Consider the following 21,398-nt stretch of genomic DNA (forward strand, 5'->3'; position numbering starts at 1 on the left):
TTTTTAATTCAAGGCTATCTTGTGTGTTGTCTAATGAAATTCAGACTTAATTAAGATGCATGGTTTACTCTCTACAATTTACTCCTAGTGTAATTAGCTTTTCACACTTCGTAGGTAAAGGATGTTTTGCATAGAGTTGGCCAAACACACACTGGAGAATGGAAAAACAAAGCAAAACTTATAGATCACATGGCAGCTATGCAATTCAAATGGCCTCTAACTAGACAGGCATGAGCTATTTTTCTCAATAATGTGTTTGCCTTCTAATAAACTGATGCAAGCAAACAGTTAAGCTGTAAAACAGTGAAACAAACTGGTAATTAATTTTGCTCTTATCAAACTGTTTCATTTCAATTATTTTTTATTAAGCTCTGCCACTAATGTAAACAGAAAAATATGCAGTACACATGCAGTACAACCAACCTGATCCAGAATTCTCAGCAAAGTGTGCAAAGCTCTCATGTACTATTCTGATTGTTAGTACCTCTTCAGCTCTCCTATATTAGTGCAGCCTGACCTCTTTATAAGAAGCATCCACAATTTTATGTACGGTGTCTTTTCTAGTGATGAGCTGCTGTTCTGGGATAAATTTCCCCCAAGGGTTGTTGCATGTCTAAGTTGCAATTATTTCCGCCACCACAGAGCAAACGTGTAATCATGGCGCCATTGATGCGCCGCCTACAGGGTCAACATGATCCAACCTGTGACACAGCACATTATGGCTGCATTCAAGTGCTCTCTGACATATCACAATTACCTGAACAAGCCTCATCAATCACCCAGCCAAGTCATGACAAGTAGAAAATGTAGATTTTTTTGTGGGTAGATCAGAGACATTTGACAACATGATGTATGGATTTCAGCAAGGGAAAGATTAATGTGATATTTGTTATTACCTAGTTTTTACACATTTTTCAGTTTAAAAAGTTTACATGATCATTGCTTTAATTTTAACAAAAAGTCAACAACATATGTGTTTTCAACTTAATGTATTAAATTATATAAGAGACTGCTTGTGTGCTTTTTTCAAGAGCTAATAAAAGACACGTAAAGACATAATGTCACCCAAAATTTCCTATTAAAATGTTCATTACTGCAGTTAAAACCAACTAGAGGTACACTGTTGTAGTTTTGCCCAGTTTAGACTTCATTCACTTCATTCCCAAGCAGGGTATTGGATAAAAAAGAAGACTGACATGTACTATGTGACAGTATATCAACGCTGATTCCTGTCTTTTAAAAGTAATCTCCTCCATCCTAATCGACAAGATTAGAATAAATTTTGCCTAAATTGTATTTTATCTGGTTGTCATCACAGAACAATGGTACACACGATGGATTTGAAGGAAGTTAGAGAGATGGGGCAGAATGTTGGTATGATTACTACTGTCACCTCACAATAATGAAGTTGTCAATGTTATAAAAAGACGCCCCCACCCCTCCGCATTTTGCAAAGATAAAGATATTAAGATGTTCTCCCCATACAGCTCACACAGAACATCATCAGATGATACTTCTTACAGAAAGTTATAAATATAATCCTCTCCAGTTGAGGTATGCAGCTTTACAAATCCATAGCTCTCCAACCCATTAATCCCACTTATCCTTCATTTCTGAGTTCCTCTTTAAATGTTGCAGCAGGGTGGTTACTTCTAACACTTGATTTGATGTTTGTTAGAGTGAAACAGTTAAAACAGCCAAGTAAAGAATATATGAAATTTGAGACATGCATTTTTAATCAGTGCAACATATCTGTAAGTGAAAATCAAGTAAACTAGATCTGACGTGACAACACAAATAACTGAGCACTGCATATTACTGAATGGTAACATAAACCTGAAGAGCTCCTGTTGAGGATCATGAAAAAAAAAACTTGTGAATCTTTTTTTTAGACTCAGAAGCACTTAGACTGGCACAATTTACAGGGTAAAAGTCACATTTTGTTTGGTTTTTCTCTTAAGGCTTTCTCATAGACCTGTAGTTCTTATGTTGCAAGATTTTTATTTATTAGATTAATAATGTCAATTATTAAAGGTTCAATGGCATGCAAACATATTCTTCCAATTGCCATTTTTTATTTATTTATTTATTTATTTATTTATTTGTATTTGTGTTATAACCTGCCATTTAAATTTATTTTCATGGAAAATAAAATAAAATGTGAAGTGAAATGTAAAAAGCAAGTTTTTTTAGCCAAAAAGTAGGAAATTGAAAAGTGGTGTGAATTAACCCTCCCAAAGTCAGTAATTTATAGATCCATCCTTTCCAGTTATAGCAGCTTCAAGTCACTTAGGGAATGTTTTATGATCTTGGCATATACAGTCACTGGGAATTTGGCAATTCTTCAAAGCAAATATCTACTTCAATCAAGCTGGATGAGTTCTTTTAGTATAGGATACAATCTTAAGACATGGCACAGATTCTCGGCTGGACTAAGTGGATGTTAGGTTATTCAAATGCATTTAAACATTTCATTATAAAATTTTAGCAGTGCTTGGTGTCATTGTCCTGCTGGAAGGAAAACGTTCATCCTGGTCTCTGATATTTGGAAGACTGAAACAAGTTTTCCGCAAGAACTTCCCTGTATTAAGCACCATCCATCATTCCCCCAGTTTTTATCAGTTTCTTCGCCCCTGCTGATGAAAAGCAAACCCACAACAAGATGCCGGCGCTACCATGTTTCACTGTGCTAACAGTGTTCTTGGTGTGAAGAGAAATGTTGGGTTTGCACCAGACATTGCACTTTCCTTGATCACAAAAAGTTCAGCTTTAGTCTCTTATGACCAGAAAACCTTCTTCCAAAAATAAAGCCCAGCTTTATGGAGTGTGCAGCTTATAGTGGTCCCACGGTTAGTTTCCACTAAGGAGGCTTCCAAAGCCTTCACAGTCACCTTTGATCTTTGTGTTATCTCTCTCATTAATGCTCTCCTTGATCATTTTGTGAGCTTCGGTAGATGATGTCTAGGCAGGCTTGCTGTGATGCCATATTCTTTACATTCTGTTTTGATGGATTTAAAGGGGCTCTGTGGAATTTTGGTAGTAGTGGTTTTCATGGTGTTGCTTGATTGGTGGTGTTGGAGAGGGGCCTTTCAGAAAAGGGGTTTATATACTGAGATCATGTGATGCTTAGATTGTACACAGATGGACGTTAAGTGTGTGACTTCAGAGGGATGGTGAATACTTTTGCCAGCCACTATAATGCAGTTTGTATGAACTCCTCAGCATTGGTAGTGTAGACAGTAATTTTGATGTCCAAAAGATGACAGAACAGATGGTCACTGCCAAGACTCAGCTTCTTTTCTCCAACTTTCTCCTACTCATTTGGTTTCATATTCCTCTCATCCCACATCATCACTCTCAGTCTCACAACCGTCTCACACCAACGACATTTCTTCCCACTTCTTAAACCGTTTGTCTCACTCAATCTTTTTACCCGTGGCCAACCTCTGTGAATTGTTTCCAGAGTCTTTATTTACCTCTATCTCCCTCCCTGCACTGCAACTCCACCCCCTGGCCCCCACCACCACCACCATCTATTTCCTTCTTTGTTTTTTTTTTCTTTTTCTAAGCTACCTATTATGAATTAGAATCCCCCTTTTCAATGCTGTGAATCATACAAGCTTGTAATATGTTAAGCACTGTCAGTTCCATAAAAGCTGTATCTATAAAAAGAACACTGTAAACATTCATCTTGTTCCTTCAAAGGAAAATGGGAAGACAACATGTGATTCCTTGTATGTGAGAGAGAATATGCATTAAATTCATTTATCACTTAGACCCACAGTATGTCTTCTTTGAATTCCACTGTCACCGCTCAGTCGCCCGCTCTGACCTCTATCATCACTTCATTCGTGAAACACAATCCCCGGAGTCTTTTCCGAACCCCATGTTAGTGCCATGCTGCAACGCTGTCCATAAATTGCGATGAGAAACCAAATTAACAACATGCTGTGATTGCACAGTGGGGAAAATGTGGTTTAGAAATATAAATCTGTATCATATCATATAAGTCTGGCAGAGACAAAGGCTCTTAGCAGGCAGCCGGGCTGCCTGAACGACAGCTCAAGAATGGTCCCAGCTGTTTTGGAAATACCTACGTTTACCCCTGCCTTTTGGATATATTCACAGAAATACCACTTTTACCGTGCTGTCCCACTTCTGATGCTGATAACAGACTGTCACATTCACAGCTCAAAAGACAGACAGGAAAATGGCAGTTACCTCCCACTCTCATGAGATTCTGAGAGTACTTTTTGATCCATCTTGAACATTTGTGTTTGTTTGAGTTTAAGCACATGCATATTTATGCATGTTGTTGGGCTTGTAATTCTGATACAGGGGGTTAGACAGATATACTGAATGTGATCTCGCTTCCTGCAAGTGAATACAGAGATTTGGGGCAGAATAAACTAGTTAATGAACCACATTTCTGCGTGGATGGAAAATAAGATTGATTTTGTAAACAAAATACATTATGCATCACAGAGGGAATCCTAATATTTCCAAGGCCTAAACAAATTGGTTACAGTATAAATGGGTTACTTGGTGTTTACTTAAAGCCTGGGAGAAAATGAGAGACAAGATTTTGGCACATGCTGGTATATGAAAGTATATTTGCTGCCTAAACATGTAAGAGGCCAATATGCTGTCCACCATTAATTGCTAATTTGTATCAGGCCATAAAGGAGTAACAATTAAGTGGAGCAGAAGAGGAGAGAAGTCCTTTTATTTCCATTCAAATTAGTGGCAAACAGGCCTCTGGGTAATGGGTGAGTGGAGGGATGAAGTATTGCTTTTAAACATAGATTTCTTTTTTCTTGAATATTATTAAATAGGCTTGCAAAATAAACAATCACAGTTTGACCTGATCCCATCAGATACTTGCTTTCATTTCCCAACAGCCGTGAAACTGCTGAATTCCAGTAAAATATGTCCATACTTGGTCTGCAAAATCTATTGTTTTCCATTTGCTTTATTGCCCTTGAAGTGCATTGATTTGATCTGCTGAATTTTATCTAGTGACTATTTTCCTCTGTTTTATGTTGCAGCCTGGACAAGACAAGTAAATTTGATCTAATCTGGGCAAAATCCTATGGCTTACAGCAAACACTGATAGGGAAATTAAACACTTTGCGCCCTTATTAATGGAATTGAATTTACTGGCAATTAAAGAAATGCAATCACACCAACAGTGATACCAGTTATTGTAAACTGGTTATATTAATGGAATGAATTACACATTAATTCATGTCTTATTGTTACAAAGATGCGTTAGAGTTTCTTCTTTGGATCTTTATTCGCAAAATGTCCAAACATTGTCATGATGAGTGGACAAACAGAACAGCAGGATAACACCCACTGTTAGGGACATTTGTGTGTTGGTCATATAGGCATGCAAAAGGGTGGCATTTTTAAAGCTCAGCACTGCTTAAGGAATAAATGCTGTTGCAATAATATCATTTGGCAGATGCTTGGAAACAAAATGACACATTTTTCTCCCCACATGCACACATATCCAGTCATTGAGGCCAGAGTGTGAATGTACCATGAGCCATGCGACTGAGAATGTGTGAGGTGAACTGATTTCTTCGAAGAGCTCTGACTGTTTGTAAGATGTTTCATACCATATTACACCTATCATGAAAAGGAGCAGCACTTTTACAGAGTGTTTTGCACCTGCACAGTAGTGTGAGTCATCTATTTTTAATGTTATTATACCTTTTTAATGCTCTCCTAAATCTTTATTTGCCATTGTTTAAGACTACTTGTCCTGTGGCTGTTATGTAAAGAGTCAGGTCAGTCTCACATGAAAATGTGTATACTTGTCCACACACCTAAAATCTACATGTATCATAGTAATGGCACAGAAACTGTGAAATGGTAACTTTTTCACTGTCTGTTGCTTTGTATAAGAAAGAGTTTAAGTGATATAATATGAAGCCATAACCATTTATAAATATTTAACACAAACAATTTGCTTTTCATTATTCCTAGACCTTGACTGACAGAAAAGTTGAATAATGAAAACACTACTCTCCACCTTCCCATCTTTATGAGAAGCCTTTATAAACACATAATAATTGTGAAATATCATGATTGTGACAGCTTGACATAATGCATAAATGTAGGTATGCTACAATTCGCACAGGAAAATGTGGATGTGACATTACTGAAGCCTAGAAAATGCACTAATTTTACCATTTTGAGCATGTGTGACTCATATAATGCAAAATGTAATTATAGTACAGGTGGAAAGGTATATGCAGGAAATATATATATATATATATATATATATATATATATATATTTCACCCAAAGAGGAATTAAAAGAGTCACTGATATGTGTAGACAAAGATAGTTCAATAAACAGAGACAATGTATGGAGTCATGGATCAGTATATCAGTAATTACAAATCTGGGCTGAAACCCTAGTTGTGTTAGCTTGTCAAATACTAGTACATATGTAAATACAAACACGTCAATGACAAAATAATACTAAAATACACACAGCAGATGTGGAAAAAGTAATGAGACCTGCTTTGAGCACCACTCAGACTACAAAGCAAATTGATGCTCGAGTATCTGTCTTCAAACAAAGCCAAAGCCCACCAGCAATGCACTTGCAAGCTCCTGTTGTTGTCATCTTATTTTCTGCATGTATTATCTTCTCTCTCCTCGATACTTTATTTCCTCTTGACTGACAGGGGTGTATGTTTAGGCAAGGATCCCTCATGCTGCAGATGGCATTTCATCATCATGTATCATGGTGGTCTAGTGCAAACAGTGTGGGAAACCGTTGTGCTTCTCCTTGCCATCACATTTAAAGTGGAAAAAGAAAAACCTGCATTGATCTGCACCTGACCTTAAAGGTGAGTCAGCCAATATAGAGATATCCATCAGTGAATTCTGGTTACAGAGCACTGACTGTAAAGATAGAGCCCTTACAGAGCAAAACAAAGGTCAACAAACACACCGGTGGGCTTCGCTTGCTGCAAAATTCCTGTCTCACTCTTGAATCCACGCCCCCTTGCAGAACAACACAAAGAAAATAGACTTGTTTTATGCAGCCCTGATTGTACTAATTAATTCATTTCCATTTTAAAAGATAGATGAATAAATAAATAAATAAATAAATAAGGACAGCTCTGGAAAATTATTTTAACATACATAGTTAACAGTAATATGGGCTGAGCAAATTAGAAACCTTTAAAAAAAAAAAAAAAAAACTAAAAGAAAGAGGATATTAATATCCCGCTTAATGTTTACAGTGTGTACTTACTCAAATAAATATAAAGAATATCAACAAAACTTTCATTTCTTGTTTACTGTCATAAATTTATTTAGCTCTGTGTCATATCAGAGCTACAGTCATGCAGCACTGAGAAGTTACATTTAGAGGCAATTCTGTTTTTTTTTTTTGTTTTGTTTTTTTTTCTCCTAGATTTACAACAAACCATTCTCTGAGCTGTGGACACAGAAATGCAGAAGACAAAATCATTTTTCATCAGTAAAAGCAAGAACACAACAGCAAGGACTCCAAAGGCCAATATAACAACCTTCAGAGGCAGGAATCTTAAACTGATGTCCCCATAGAACAGGATTTTATCTGCATGGCTGTGCTACACCCTCACAATTCATACTGATAGAATGTGTATAATCGCAGCTCCTCACTACGCTTGTCTGCATGCTTGATGAAAAGGAAATGGGCCCCATACAACAAAAACAGAAAAGAGGCTTTCTGGCGAATGGCTATTACCTCATGAGTGTGTCAGTGCAATTTGGAAAAGGGCTCCGAAATATTCCATTTGGCGGTTTTAAATTGCCAACCACTGAGGTGAAAAATACTAAAATCAAATACACTGCCACACTTTAAACAGAGCAGGCAAATGCACAAATACACACACCAAACACTCACCACTTCACAATGAAATAAGAGAGGCTGTGTGTCTGGGTGGCCAAGTATAATAACTATTTCCCAAAGTCAGTGCGCTGCTGGTGCTTTAGCTACTTCCCAACAGATAGTGGTTTATAGCCAGACACCAATACCTTCTCAAAGTACTACTGAGCCATATTGCACCTGATGCCAGACAACCACTGTGAGAGCTGCTGTACAACACAAAACTGTGAGCCAACAGCACATCTAATAGGATCCTTGTCTCTCTAGCTTCCAATCCCTCAAACAAACAATAACATCAACATTTCACTTTCCCTGAAAAGGGAAAAGGAATGAAGCACTGAAGAAAAATCTGTCTTCTGTATCTACAGAGAACTGAAACTTACTCAACAGTTTTTACCCTACAAGTAAACATCTTCTTCCAGTTAAAAGTCTGCGCACAGAGTTGAAGGTGAGTTGCAAATCATCACCTCTTCTAACTTCCTTAAAACTTATTTGTAAGCTAAAAAACAGTCTTGTTAATGTTTGCTGGATATTTTCTGTAATTTGTTGGAACATTTCTGTAAAACCTGCTGCCCCTCCAGGAAGGAAAAGTAATGGTGGCAGCAGTTTAGTCCAGCAGATTTCGATCATGCTAGGCAAAAAAAGTAACATCTGCTGCAGATTTTACACTTTCCCCACCTGCAGGCAATAGTTACTCAAGTAGCCTTTTAAAACTTTGCAGGTTTGTGAGGGTGTGCATGTGTGCGTGTGTTTGCTTTGCGTCAGTCACACTTATCTCCCAAGGGGTCCCCCAAAGAGCACAGGTGGTCCCTGAGGCTTTGAACATTAAGAGCCATTGTGATTAATGTCTACAAATTGTCCCTACTTTAAGGGGGGGAAAAGTAAGGCTGTATGTTGTTAATTTAACTTTGGCTTTATCAAACAGGACTCAACCAGAATACATTATATATGGTGAGAATCTCACTTTTGAAAGCATAAAACCAAGCATGGTTCCAGAACAGGATGGAGCAGGGGGTCATGGCATTTTAGTATGCATGAAGGGCGTCCCCGAGGAAAAAAGGTTGGGAACCACTGATCTAAATAGATGAAATGGTAAAAAATGGAACTTGACTGTATAACAGTTACCTGTAGTGTTTAATGAAAAATACAAGCCACATTGAGCTCCACAGTAACCTGTTTCCTAAAGATATTTTTCTTATATTTACTGTACTGTGACAGTCACAGCACGTTTTAAGTAAGAAAGATATTTATGTTAGTTATTCTTAGCCTTGTATTTTAGTTGCACTCAGCTAATTTAATTTGTAGCCAGAAACTTGAAAAACTCAAGGGGTTGTGTCTGTAGCAATAGTTCAAGTTACACCTATTGGCCCATTTTCTTTCACATAAGTGCATCCTCCTTCAAGGTCATTCTGGCTTTCATCTGTTCTCATCTGCATTAATTAGAAACTACAATGAAAATTAACTTGAGGCTAAAAGTAACAAAGATATGATTTTTTACAGGAACTTAAAACAACTTACGTAACAAATGCAGAGTGTCATGATCATGGGCTGTGTTTGTCGTCGATGATTATGTATGTCGTTTTTTAGTTGTGATTTTGGTTTATAGTTCTGGTTTTTGTCATGTTTAGTTTCTGTTTAGATCATGGTTTGGTTTCTGCTTTTGTTATGTTTAGTTCAGTTTGTAGTTTTCCCTCATGTGCTGTGTTTTCTGTTCCTGGCTCATTAGAGCACCTGGTCTGATTTCTCATTCACTTCACCTGTTCCTCATTACTCCCTCTGTGTATATATACCCCACGGTTTTCAGTTTGCCCTTGTCAGATCCTTATTTAGTTTATCCCTGTTGTGTGTGTGGTTCCCTGTCCTGAGTTTTGATAGAATAAACCCTTTATCTGCAACGATTCTGCCTCTTGCCTTGACTGCCTGCATTTGGGTCCTCACCTCTGCCACCATTCATGACAGAAGGATCTGACCAGAAATGGACCCAGCATGCGATATGATGACCTTGTTGGAGTACTTCAGCCTCCCAACTGCAGAGGGTCTAGACCTGGAGTACCCCAAGCCTCCTCCTACCAGATCCAGATGGAGGAGGTCATCCAAGCACCAGGGGTGGCGGCCCCCCATGAGCATCATCTCGAGCGAACTGGTGGGGATGCTCCCTGGATTGAAAGCGGAGCCAGAGCCTAGGAGGATCCAGAGTGGTCGCTGTCCTGGGGGTCCAGACTGGCGATATCCCCAAACTGCTTGGGTGGGCCACGTCTCGGTGGTCACCACCAGCTCCAAGGTCCACGTCTCTGGTGTCACCACCAGCTCCGAGGCCCATGTCTCCAGTGTCGCCACCAGTTCCCAGGCCCACGTCTCCAGTGTCGCCACCAGCTCCAGGGCTTCAGTGTCCCATGCCTGCGCCACAGCCCTGCTCAGCTCCGCAGGGTCCCACGCCGGCGCTCAGGTCCTGCCCAGCTCTTCAGGGCCCCACACCAGTGCCCTGGTCTTCTCCCCCAGTGCCGTCACTAGATCCACAGTCCATGTCACCAGTGTTGTCCCCAGCTCGAGTCCATGTTCCAGAGGGGGGGTCAGGTCGGGACGCTCCTCACCCGCTTCTGGTTCCCAGCACTGAGGAGGTCGCTCCGCCTCCGCCGCCTGTGGTCTACACCGCCAAGGAGATCGCTCCTCTTCTGCCTCTGGTTCTGGAGCTCATCACATTGTGGATACTGAACCCTCCTGAGATCCCGTCTGCTCAGCCTCCCAGAGATCCAGCTCCTGTTCGTGCAGTCCTCTGGCCATCCACCAGAGTCCCAGCCGGCTCATCTCCCAGGAGCCCTACTCCAGCCTGTGCAGCCCTCTGGCTGCCCGCCTGAGGTCTAGTATGCTTGTCGTCCGTGTCTGCCTCCAGAGCTCGGGTCCTCGCCTGCCCATCCGCCAGAGATCCGATCTGCTTGTCCTCCGGGTCGTCCTCCAGGAACCTGGCCCAAGTCTTCTCGACCTCCGGGTCGACCACCAGAGATCCTGCCCCAGTCTGTCCTGACCTAACCCTGTTGTCTGCCCGGCCTCCAGGTCGACCTCCGGAACTGACCTAGTTGTCTGCGCAGACCTTTTGTTGCCCGGATTTTTCTGCTTGGGTCTGGTCCCTCCTCCGGACCCCCTCCGCCCGCCCTTATCCTGCCCTTGGGGGGGGTTATGATGTTATGATCATGGGCTGTGTTTGTGTCATGATCATGCATGTCTTTTAGTTGTGATTTTGGTTTATTCTGGTTTTTGTATGTTTTAGATCATGGTTTGGTTTCGGCTTCTGTCATGTTTAGTTCAGTTTGTAGTTTTCCCTCATGTGCTGTGTTTTCTGTTCCTGGCTCATTAGAGCACCTGGTCTGATTTCTCATTCACTTCACCTGTTCCTCATTACTCCATCTGTCTGTATGTATCTCTACCTACCTACCTACCTTGTGGTTTTCAGTTTGCCCTTGTCAGATCCTTTAGTTTATCCCTGTCGTGTGTGTGGTTCCCTGTCCTGAGTTTTGATAGAATAAACCCTTTACCTGCAACGATTCTGCCTCCTGCCTTGACTGCTTGCATTTGGGTCCTCACCTCCGCCACCGTTCATGACACAGCATACGAACAGCAAGACATGCTAACCAAAGGTTTGATCAACCTGAATTATTTATTCTTGTCAACTAAGACCAGCAATCGTCTTCGAGCAGGGCGAGGCAGTGAGAAAACAAATTACCTGATCACTGATCAATCTGGCATTGTTGCACCTTTAAAAAAAGTTCATGCAATATTTGTTCTTTTTGAAGGGGAGAGGGCATGTTCTCCCTCTAAAACTGCAACTCCTTAAATCATCATTACAAACGTTACAAAAACTTCTTCGTTTGCATTAATGTATTCAAAAGTCCTGGAGGCATCTCGTTAACTAAACAGTCTACATATGGAGAGAATTCCCCTCACCCTGATTAATACTGTCCCACTTTTAATCCTGCAAATGAGCATCACATTTTATTGATTAAACAAGTTAATGACCTGAAATTCACCTGGTTGGAAACTAATCGCCTTGTCTTGGTGCTGTATTGTTTGAATAACTTTTAAATACATTTGGCCTCTCCCTTGCAGATGACAAACAACTTTCAAAAGGATTATTGAACATTTGCAGTGTCACACTGTAAAACAAAACTTCAAATGCATCTACACGCTGTGCCATACTGTAGTGCTGCTGTTTAGTTTTAACACTCAATCCCTTTACATGACAGAGCAATAAAGCAGATATTTTCCTCTTGTCAGTTCTAGCCTGCTGGTGCTTTTATTTCTTACAAATTCCATGGGTTGGACTGGAAATTGTCACTTATGGTCTTCAGTGAAATGATACTGGTTGGATGGTATGATCGCTGCAGTGGCACTACCTATCTTTGACAAAGAAAAGACAAAGGTCTATAAACATATGCTTTAAGTAAAGTAGCAAGAAGGTGGAAGGCAAATGTGTATGACATGGCCTTAAAACACATGCAAACACTACACTAGAAACCAAAATCCTTACAGAGCTAGTCAGGAAATTTACAGCTAATTCAATCAAAAGGAATGTGGTATTTTGGACAGTTCAGCCATTCTCATAACTTATCTGTATGCATCTTAAAAGTAGATGTGACATGGTGTCTGTTATCTGTTAAGTAATGTTCCCTCATCATTTTAATTGCTATTGAATCATAGCAACATTCACTAGGCAGTCCACCTCCTCAGTTACCTTCACATCCATTCACTTTGCTTCCCTGACCATGCTCTGCATCAGTCCTCCTGTCACATATCAAAAATCCAGTCAGCAGTCACAGAAACAAACAGGAGCTGCTGTGAGCACTGTGGAGGAAGATTTATGAGGGTATGTGGGTTTGCAGGCCCACACATCAAAACAAAAGCACTGAAAATATACTGTACTATACAGCAGATACAATTTTTAGTGTTTCAGTGAGGCCACAATAAAGTTAATTAAGTTGGACCCATAATAAACGACTTTTTCTGCTTTCATTTAATAAAACAGTTTTGTAACACTACAACCGGCTGCAATTTTAAAATTCTTCTTTAAAAGCTTTCAAACATTTTCACTCCTGAATTAATAATATAAAGGAAAAAAATAGCAATGACGCCTAGACAGTCAACACATTTTATTTCCCTGAAAAAAAGAACAAGCAACTGCCAATATCTCTAACTCAACACTATCAGTGTTGAGTTAGAGAATCAGCTAACTGTATCAGGTCTTCACAGAAACCCAACAGTGACATCTGAAAGCTTTAGACAGGCCTAAATCCACCAGCAGGATGTCACTGTGCTGAGTTATGCTTTGGTACACTGTGAGAACCATCTATAAAGATACCAGCACTAAGTAAGGCTAAAGGTTGCCTTTTATATCTTTTATATAAGAAAATAGTTTGTTCTTTTCTGTTCAAGCTGAACCCTAGTTATGTTTTTAATTTCCATATTTTCTTTTTGTACTTTTGTTCTTCTTCTGCTCTTGTGGAAATCAGGAACTTTCGGGGGCAATGGGATAAATCTGTGTATGCTTTGCAGATAGAGCATAATTGCATTGGCAAATTGTAATCCTGATTATATCCAGTAGCCCTCCTAGCCTGTTTACTTAATTACATTGAAATAAAGTCTTCATCGAGCGCTCAGTGGTCAGATTGCAGTCTGTTCAGAACACACCTGATTACCAGCAGTTAGTGACTGTCTGGTATGACATGGAGTTCCTCAGAGTTTTGTACTTGGACCTTTTCACACTTGGATGACTCTGAATTTTCACCTTCTAAATCCAGACAAGACTGAGGTTGTTGTCTTTGGACCCAAGAAACTCAGGACAAAATTGTCTATGTAATTAATCTGGATGGCATTAATTTGGCTTCCATTTCTACAGTGAGGAACTTTGGAGTTATTTTTGACCAGGATTTCTCCTTTGGCATATTGAACAGATTTTTAGAAATGCCTTCTTCCATTTACATAATGTTGCTAAAATTACAGACATCTTGTGTCAGAGTGATACAAGAAAACACTAGTCCATGCTTTCGTCACTTCCAGATTAGAATATTACAGTTTCTTATTATTGGGCTTTCCCAAATATGCCCTGAAATATGCCCTGTGTCAGCCTCCAGCTGATCCAAAACGCTGGAGCAAGGGTTCTGATGAAAACTAGCAGCAGAAATCATATCTATCCAGTTTTAGCCTTTCTTCATTGGCTCCCGGTTAAATCTAGGATAGAATTGAAATTATTCTCCTCACATATAAAGCTCCCCATGACCAAGCTCCATTGTATATCAATGATTTCATAGTTCTATATATTCCTAATAGAGCACTTCACTCTCAGATTGCTCAGGCTTTTCCTAAGACTCCAATGGGAGACACAGGCTTTGGCTATCAGGCCCCTCTCTTATGGAGCCAGCTCTCAGTTTGGGTTTGGGAGGCAGACACCTCTTTACCTTTAATATTAGCCTTAAAACTTTCCATTTGGATAAATCTTATAGTTAGGGGTGGTCTAGCCATCCCTTGGTAATGCTGGCAAAGACTGCTGAGAGACATATCATGATGCACTGAGCACTTTTCATTTCTCTGCTCATTATCTTCCATGTATAAACTCATGATAGTATTGGCATCATTAAGATATCTCTTCTCTCTCAGCAGGTCTTGCTCGCTAAAAGTTGTGGTGCCTGTTGATCTGTTTTTGCTGTCCTCTCTACCCCAACTGGTCAGTATTCTATAAGCTGGGTTGTGCCAGAGGTTTTTCCTTCCTGTTGAAAGGGATTTTTTTCTTTAATTTTGCAACAAAACTTCTGTCTGTTGGTTTTAGACAATTTTTGTGAATTGGCTTATTACAATGCATTGGCTTGAATTTATTTTATATAAAGTGCCCTGAGATGATGTTGTTGAGAATTGGTGCTATACAAATAAAACTAAAATGAAATTAATTGAACATTAAAATGAAAATGTACTAAAGTAAAACTTTAAAGAATTAAATTTGAGAAATCCAATGTAATCACAAGAAACATGAGATCAAACACAATAGAAAGTTTTTAACTGTCTGATCAGTGCCATTAATCATTTGCTTCGATGTTGGTGGAGGAAACAGGCCAATGTGTTTTTTTTTTTTTTGTGTTTGTTTTGTTTTTTTTTTGTCCCCTTGTATTGTGACCTTTTAGTTGGATGTTCAAGCCCCCTCCTCCTTTCCCTTTCTCATCGCAAAAGACAGTAAATATCTGATTAGATCCGGACCAGTCCCATCTAAAATTGATTCAATTCATTGAAGTATAAATATTAAGTTAAGCAGCTTTCATCTCTTATAGTAGTCAGAGAACCATGAAGGGTAGATGCAGGAAGCTGTGGCCATGACTCCAATTTTCATTTTGAGAGCATCGCTGCTCTCTCTATCACATGTGTCATGAGAGTGCAAAGCTCGCAGCTATGTGACTGTCTCATTATTGTAAACTTGATTGACTGTACTGCGATCAATAATTGCAATGTGACTGTCATGGAGAAAAAAGCATAAATACAGCTCTTGGATTTAAGAAGAGATAGGTAGCATGCTTGCTTTAAGTGTAAAGGAAATCATTTGTACATTTGATATGTGAACTTTGCTTCAAAGTTCTATGCCTGCCAGTCTTGCTTTTTACATTTTTTGTCAGGGTCAAGCAGTTTTATAAATTCCTCCAATATATGATGGTACAGAAGTGCATGACCACATTATGCTGAGTACAAAATCACTGTGCAGTTTTATTTATTCCTGCACCCAAGTCCACTTCATGATACATTTTTTAGTCCCAAGTTTCATTCAGATGCAGTTTGATGCACAATTATTTGCTGCAGATCACTGTCCATTGAGAATTTAAATTGTGCATTAAGATCCTGGTTTAATTTAATTTATGGTCACTGAGAAAAAGAAACAAAAAAAAGTTATACAAACACTGCTCCAAGGTTTTGTTTTGTATTTGTTTTTGTTGTTTTGTTTTGTTTTGTTTTGTTTTGTTTTTTTCCTACTGGCATCATTAGCAGGAAAAGTGAGTCACAGGCCAGTTTGAGCCAATATATTTTCACCTCTGCAAACATCGTGTCATCTGTCAGAGCAGATCCATGGTCCTTCATCCTTACTATTTCCTCCTGTCTTTTCCAAAATGGGGACCCAGGCCTTCTCCTCCTCCTCCTCCTCCTTCTCCTCCTCCTTACCCCTCCTTCCCTCGCCAATTCCCGGCTGGCTGGCTCCCTAATAAGTAACAGAACTAGGGGGATTGGCAGTGGCCTCAAGGTTTGACATTGCCTCAATGTGGGTGGTGATGAAACAGCACTGTGCCCGACTCTGCTCGACTCGACTCGACTCATTCCTGGTAGGCGCTGCTATGCTGCACATCCACCCCCAGTAGACAGACATGAGAATTACTCACAGGGGGGGAAAATCTACATGTAAATTTATATCCGTTCATATTTGGAAACACATACAAGCATTTAACAGATAAGTATCCATGCACACAGATGCATACAAAATGTCTCTGAATACACTCATGCATAAACCTTTTTGAAGGACTGTGATTGAAATTTACTTTCCCATGGGTTTAATTTGGGTCAGAAATGAGAATTTCACATGTGCATGTCAAACACCGCCTACAAAGAGGCACTCAGACATCCTCATATTTCAAGGTATCGCCTAACTGACTGAATAGAAAAAAGAGGTTGTTGCTTGTTTTCAGTAAGTATTTTTTTTCACTATGAGTCAGAGTACGTGGTAATGGCAGTGTGGTGAATAAGCAACAATTGTTTTGACTTTGACAGAAGGTGCAAAATGTGTGAGGCATGAATCCAATTAATTTGGGTATACAACAGAACAGACAAGGTGAGGCAGTTAAGCAAGGTAAACAGGCAGGGAATGTTGGTTTTTCATATTCTTAAAGAGGGAGCAGTCAAAGCTTAAACAGCTGTAAGACAAGTGTTATATAGTGCTGAATTCTTTAGTGGTTTGAAGATGTGTAATGTATTATAGGGGAAAATGGTTATGTCACCAGCAACAACCAGCATTCAAAAAAGCAGAGCATGAGAAAGAGCCACTAGAATACTAAGAAGCCCACCTTACACCTGCCCTCACTGGCAAGTCCGATAAACACCAGTCACCAAATTGGTTCTACTCGTTGCCTCGGCCCCTGCAAGGTTTCAGTAGCATTTCTAATGAGAAACTGGCCTGATGCAAATCCCACATAAATACTTTCAAACTCAGCCCCATGAAGAGAAGGATTTATACGTGAATCTCTTTACGTCCTATAGGAAATCTGCAGTGCATGCACTTGCGCCTCAACAATTCAGTAGTTAGCCTACTAAGCAAACCAGCTCACGTAGTCTATTAGAAGAAGCGTAGGCTACCGCAAGAATATCTATTGAGCGACTCAGTCAAAGCCTGCATTGAGCGCAAAACCGCGGAAATGCGCCCCTTAAAACTCCAACCAGAAAACCGCGGTAGCCTAATTTGCGCACGTCTGTAATGTTAAAGCTTTTGATATCTGACAAGCAGACACACACACACAGAGAGAGACTGAGGTACACCAAGCACATAGAAAATACAGAGAATTGCTGCAGTGGCTCGTACCTTTCACACAAGTGAACATCAGTGAAAAGATGAGATTCCAAAAAACAATTCCCGTCCTAATCCTCATCGTTTTGGCTTGAACCAAGTCCCCCCGGCCACATTTAACGCATCTCCTGTTGAAAAGGTCCCGTAGTTCAATAGATCCGTCGTAGTATCCGTCTCTGTAAATCCCCTTCATGTTCTCAACTACAACATTTAACCTAAAACCTAATTTCTCTTTCAGTCGAGTTGAAGTGGATTCCCTCCTTAGAGGAGAAACAGGCAGAGCCGCCCGCCGCGCTATGTCAGCTGATAAGAGAGAAGTGAGCAAAACTGAATTTTGGGAGAGGACCAGAGCAACCTGGACGAGGGCTCAACCATCTCTGCTGAGAAGGGCATCAAGTGTGTGGATCTCTGTTAGCGCGCGCTTGTTTTTGCTTTTCAACATCTTCCCTGTTTATGCTCGGTGAATCGGCTGAGGACGGAGAGGAGTCTAACCTACAATTTGAAGGCTACCTTTATCGAACCATGCAGTGAGAGACGGGGAGAGAGAGAGAGCGAGAGGGAGAGAGAAGGTGGTGGGGAGGGGAGTAGAGAGGGAGAGCGTCCTGTGTGTGAATTGGCTGATGTGTGGATAGCAAATCATGAAGTGGGATGAGTGAGGTGTGGGTGGCAAAGACGCAGGAAAAGGGGGGCACGTCTTTATGAGAAGAATGTAAGTCCAGAGAAAGAAATGAATTATGTTAATGAAAGCATGGTTTATAGTGCCTGTTTGTCATAAGGGCAATGAGATGAGGGAGTTAGGTGAGACTTAAGACAGGCAGCATCCCATCCTGATGAAAGAAACCCGCCTGGTTGGCAATCCCACCATAACTCTGATTTTCATTTTGAAGATAGAGCGGATCCCTTATTGGGAGTGATGTGGCTGGGCAATTTGCAATGCAAAGATGGAATGATGACGGCGCAAAGCGCAGCTCAGCTGCAGTGGGGCTCTTCTGCCATCTAGCTTCTGAGGAGTCGCCGACCTCTACTTTAAAACTGGGAGAAAATTGGGAAGGGGGCGTGAGGCTGTAACTGCTCATATGTGAACATTATTCTAGTGCGCAAATATAGTTACTTAAAGTTAGGCTTCCTGAGAGCAGCAGCTCTATGGATGGAGCACTGACACCAGGTAAGGCTGAAATCAGTTACCCTTGAGGTATGTGAATAACATAGGGTTTAGATAACGCCCAATTAATAACTGTAGTTAATTGCCATAATTTTAATCAATAATGTGATCTTAGTCAGATTTATTAGCATCAACAAGAGCAGTTCATACAGAGACAAATGCATGAGGTATTAAAGACTTGGGTTTAGAAGTCAAAATAGCTCCGCTGTGGGAGAGCTGTCCATGGTGCTGAAAGCATTTAACTACTTGTTGTGTAGCATACAACCTGCATCATTCTAAGGAAACAATGTTCATCAGAGTTTAATACCTAATTAAATAAAACATTTAAAAGAAAAAACAAAAAGCAAGAAATAATTTTGCCCCCTGTTTTGGGTTTCTAAGGTTAGCTGTCAAACAAGGAATCTCACACCAACAGAGTGAACCTCCCACACATATGTTTTCCTGTCCCTTGGGAGCATAAATTGGAGAAAACACCTTGATCCTGCTCTGATATTGTCCAATTCTATGGCAGCAGAGGGCAGTGGGATTGTTGTCCTTTCAACAGATATTTTAACAAAATTATTCAAGTTTGGCCAAACCGTGAATTTATCTATGACATTTATAAATAAGATGCTTCACGGCTGTTTTTTTTTTTTTTTTTTTTTAAACCTTTTTTAACACTTGTATTTTATTTCTGTATTTGTTAAATCTTTGTCACTTCAGGGAAATTTACTGGAGAGCGTTGTGAAAACAGACTTTTACACGTGTATGTGAAAAGTTTGACATTACTATCTCATTCAGCCCTCACAAACTGATTCACTCCATGCGCCATTCCTTTAAAGAGTTGTTTATCACAATAGTCTGTGCAGCAGAGGCAAACCACCATGTTTTTGCCAGTGTAAAGCAGGAGGTCCCTTACTCCCTCCAGGTATCAGAATTCTTCAGGTGTCCACAGGCCCAGTGAGAGCTGCTGGGGATGGATTGAGGCACCAGGCAGCTTGTCTTTACCAGTGTAATCGACAGGTGAGCCCAGGAGAGTGGGCTTTGGCTGTATTGATGCCTCTTGCCAGCTCTCACTTGGTGCTTGATGAGACACGATACTGCCTCTTCCTGACTCTCCTGTTGTTTTGTGTGCAGTCCTGCGTGTGTGTCCTTGCTTATGTATTGACAGGTTATACATGATAAATTAAACATACAGATATGCAAATGCACATGCAAACACATGTGCAAGCATGGTTGGGTATTTCATGAGAGGAGATTTCTGCAAACATTTTCACACTTTAGCTCATTCTGAAAGAGAACTCACCTGTTAAATCTACCTTAATGCATTGACCACTGTGTCAAGAGGAACAGAACCAGTCAGCTACCCAGCCAGATAATCCACTAACCATCTGAACAGCCAGCCAAACTGCCACAGTGACTGCACCAACTGATTTACCCTTAGGGTCCCAGAAGGGTTGCACTTGTGAGTCCATGCAGGATCTGATTAGAAGAGGCCATATAACAGTACTGACGCCTGAGAAAGTTTCCATGTTACATATTAACCAAAGGTTCTTTGTATTCCCAAAGGGTAGCATGAGTGTCCTGCAGTCGTCTTTGTGTCTATGTGTACTGGATGCATGTACTGTATGCATGAGTGCATGCACATCTTTAAATGAAAGCAGCGCTATGTGTACTTCGAGTGTGTATCCAACACTTGTGCCCTACAGTATATGTCTGTTTTCATAATCACACTCTGTGATGGTATATGCTACGGCATACACATCTAAGTGGAAATCTTCACGCCTGGGTTATATTTTGTTTGTGTTTATGTCTTTTGGAATGCTGGGGCAAAGTGCAGCTGGTGGGGCATTGATAGAGTAAGCACTGGGGTCGGATTAGCTGGCTTGACTTCCCCAGAGAAATGTCTCTGAATGTGGCCTCTCTCACACATACACACACACACTCACTATTACTAATCCACTGCAGGGTTCTGCTGCTCAATTGCTCCAGATCTGCTACATGCAGCAACCAAGGGGTGAAGGGGAAGATGAGGGCAGGTGAAAAGAGTAGAGGGCAAGAAACAGGTGTACATGGATGTGACAGTAGAGGGAGATGGGAATTAAATAACTTGGGTTAATGCATGACAGCGAGCATTTTAGAGGTCAAATAAGATATTTTAACTACATCTTTTTAAATTTATGACTCAAAGCAAATATCTGTGAAGTATTGTAGGAGTTTCTTCATATGTGTCTGTAAGTTATCATGGGGAAGTGGGTGACATTTGCTTCTCTTTAGTATTTGGAAATGGTCATCCATTAATGAATTATGACTGAGACTCATTTCATTCATTCTCTGAACCACTTAATCCATTAAGTCACGGGTAAGCTGGAGCCTATCCCAGCATTAACAGGTGAGAGGCAGGGTACATCCTGGACAGGTCACACACACACTCACTCCAAAGGAGAATTTAGAGTCATCAATTAACCTAACATGCATGTCTTTGGACGGTGGGAGGAAGCCGGAGTACCTGGAGAGAACCCACGCATACACGGGGAGAACATGCAAACTCCACACAGAAAGGCCACCGCCCTCAAGGTTTAAGCCTCCCCCCCAGCCAAGATTCAAACCGGCGACCTTCTTGCTGTGAGGCTGCGGTGCTAACCACCACACCACCATGCAGCCCCTATGACTGAGACTGAAAAAGTAAAAAACAAAGGTCAAATTATAAATAGGATTTTCCTTCTATCAAAACTGTGTTACCATATAGCAATATAGGTGATAACCTATATAAAAAGATACTAATA

At 40.5% G+C, this 21,398-nt stretch overlaps 1 protein-coding gene across 1 annotated transcript in view; it reads right to left on the reverse strand.

Moving 5' to 3' along the window:
* Positions 1–17,664, reverse strand: part of LOC121641592 (CUB and sushi domain-containing protein 3-like) — a 289,036-nt gene extending 271,372 nt beyond the window's left edge. Inside the window, exon 1 of the mRNA XM_041987820.1 lies at positions 17,487–17,664. Within this exon, the coding sequence (XP_041843754.1) occupies positions 17,487–17,664 (178 nt within the window). The remainder of the gene's footprint in view (positions 1–17,486) is intronic.
* Positions 17,665–21,398: the final 3,734 nt, after the last annotated feature.

Source organism: Melanotaenia boesemani, chromosome 6 (genome assembly GCF_017639745.1).
Source record: "Melanotaenia boesemani isolate fMelBoe1 chromosome 6, fMelBoe1.pri, whole genome shotgun sequence".
NCBI classification, from domain to species: Eukaryota; Metazoa; Chordata; class Actinopteri; order Atheriniformes; family Melanotaeniidae; genus Melanotaenia; species Melanotaenia boesemani.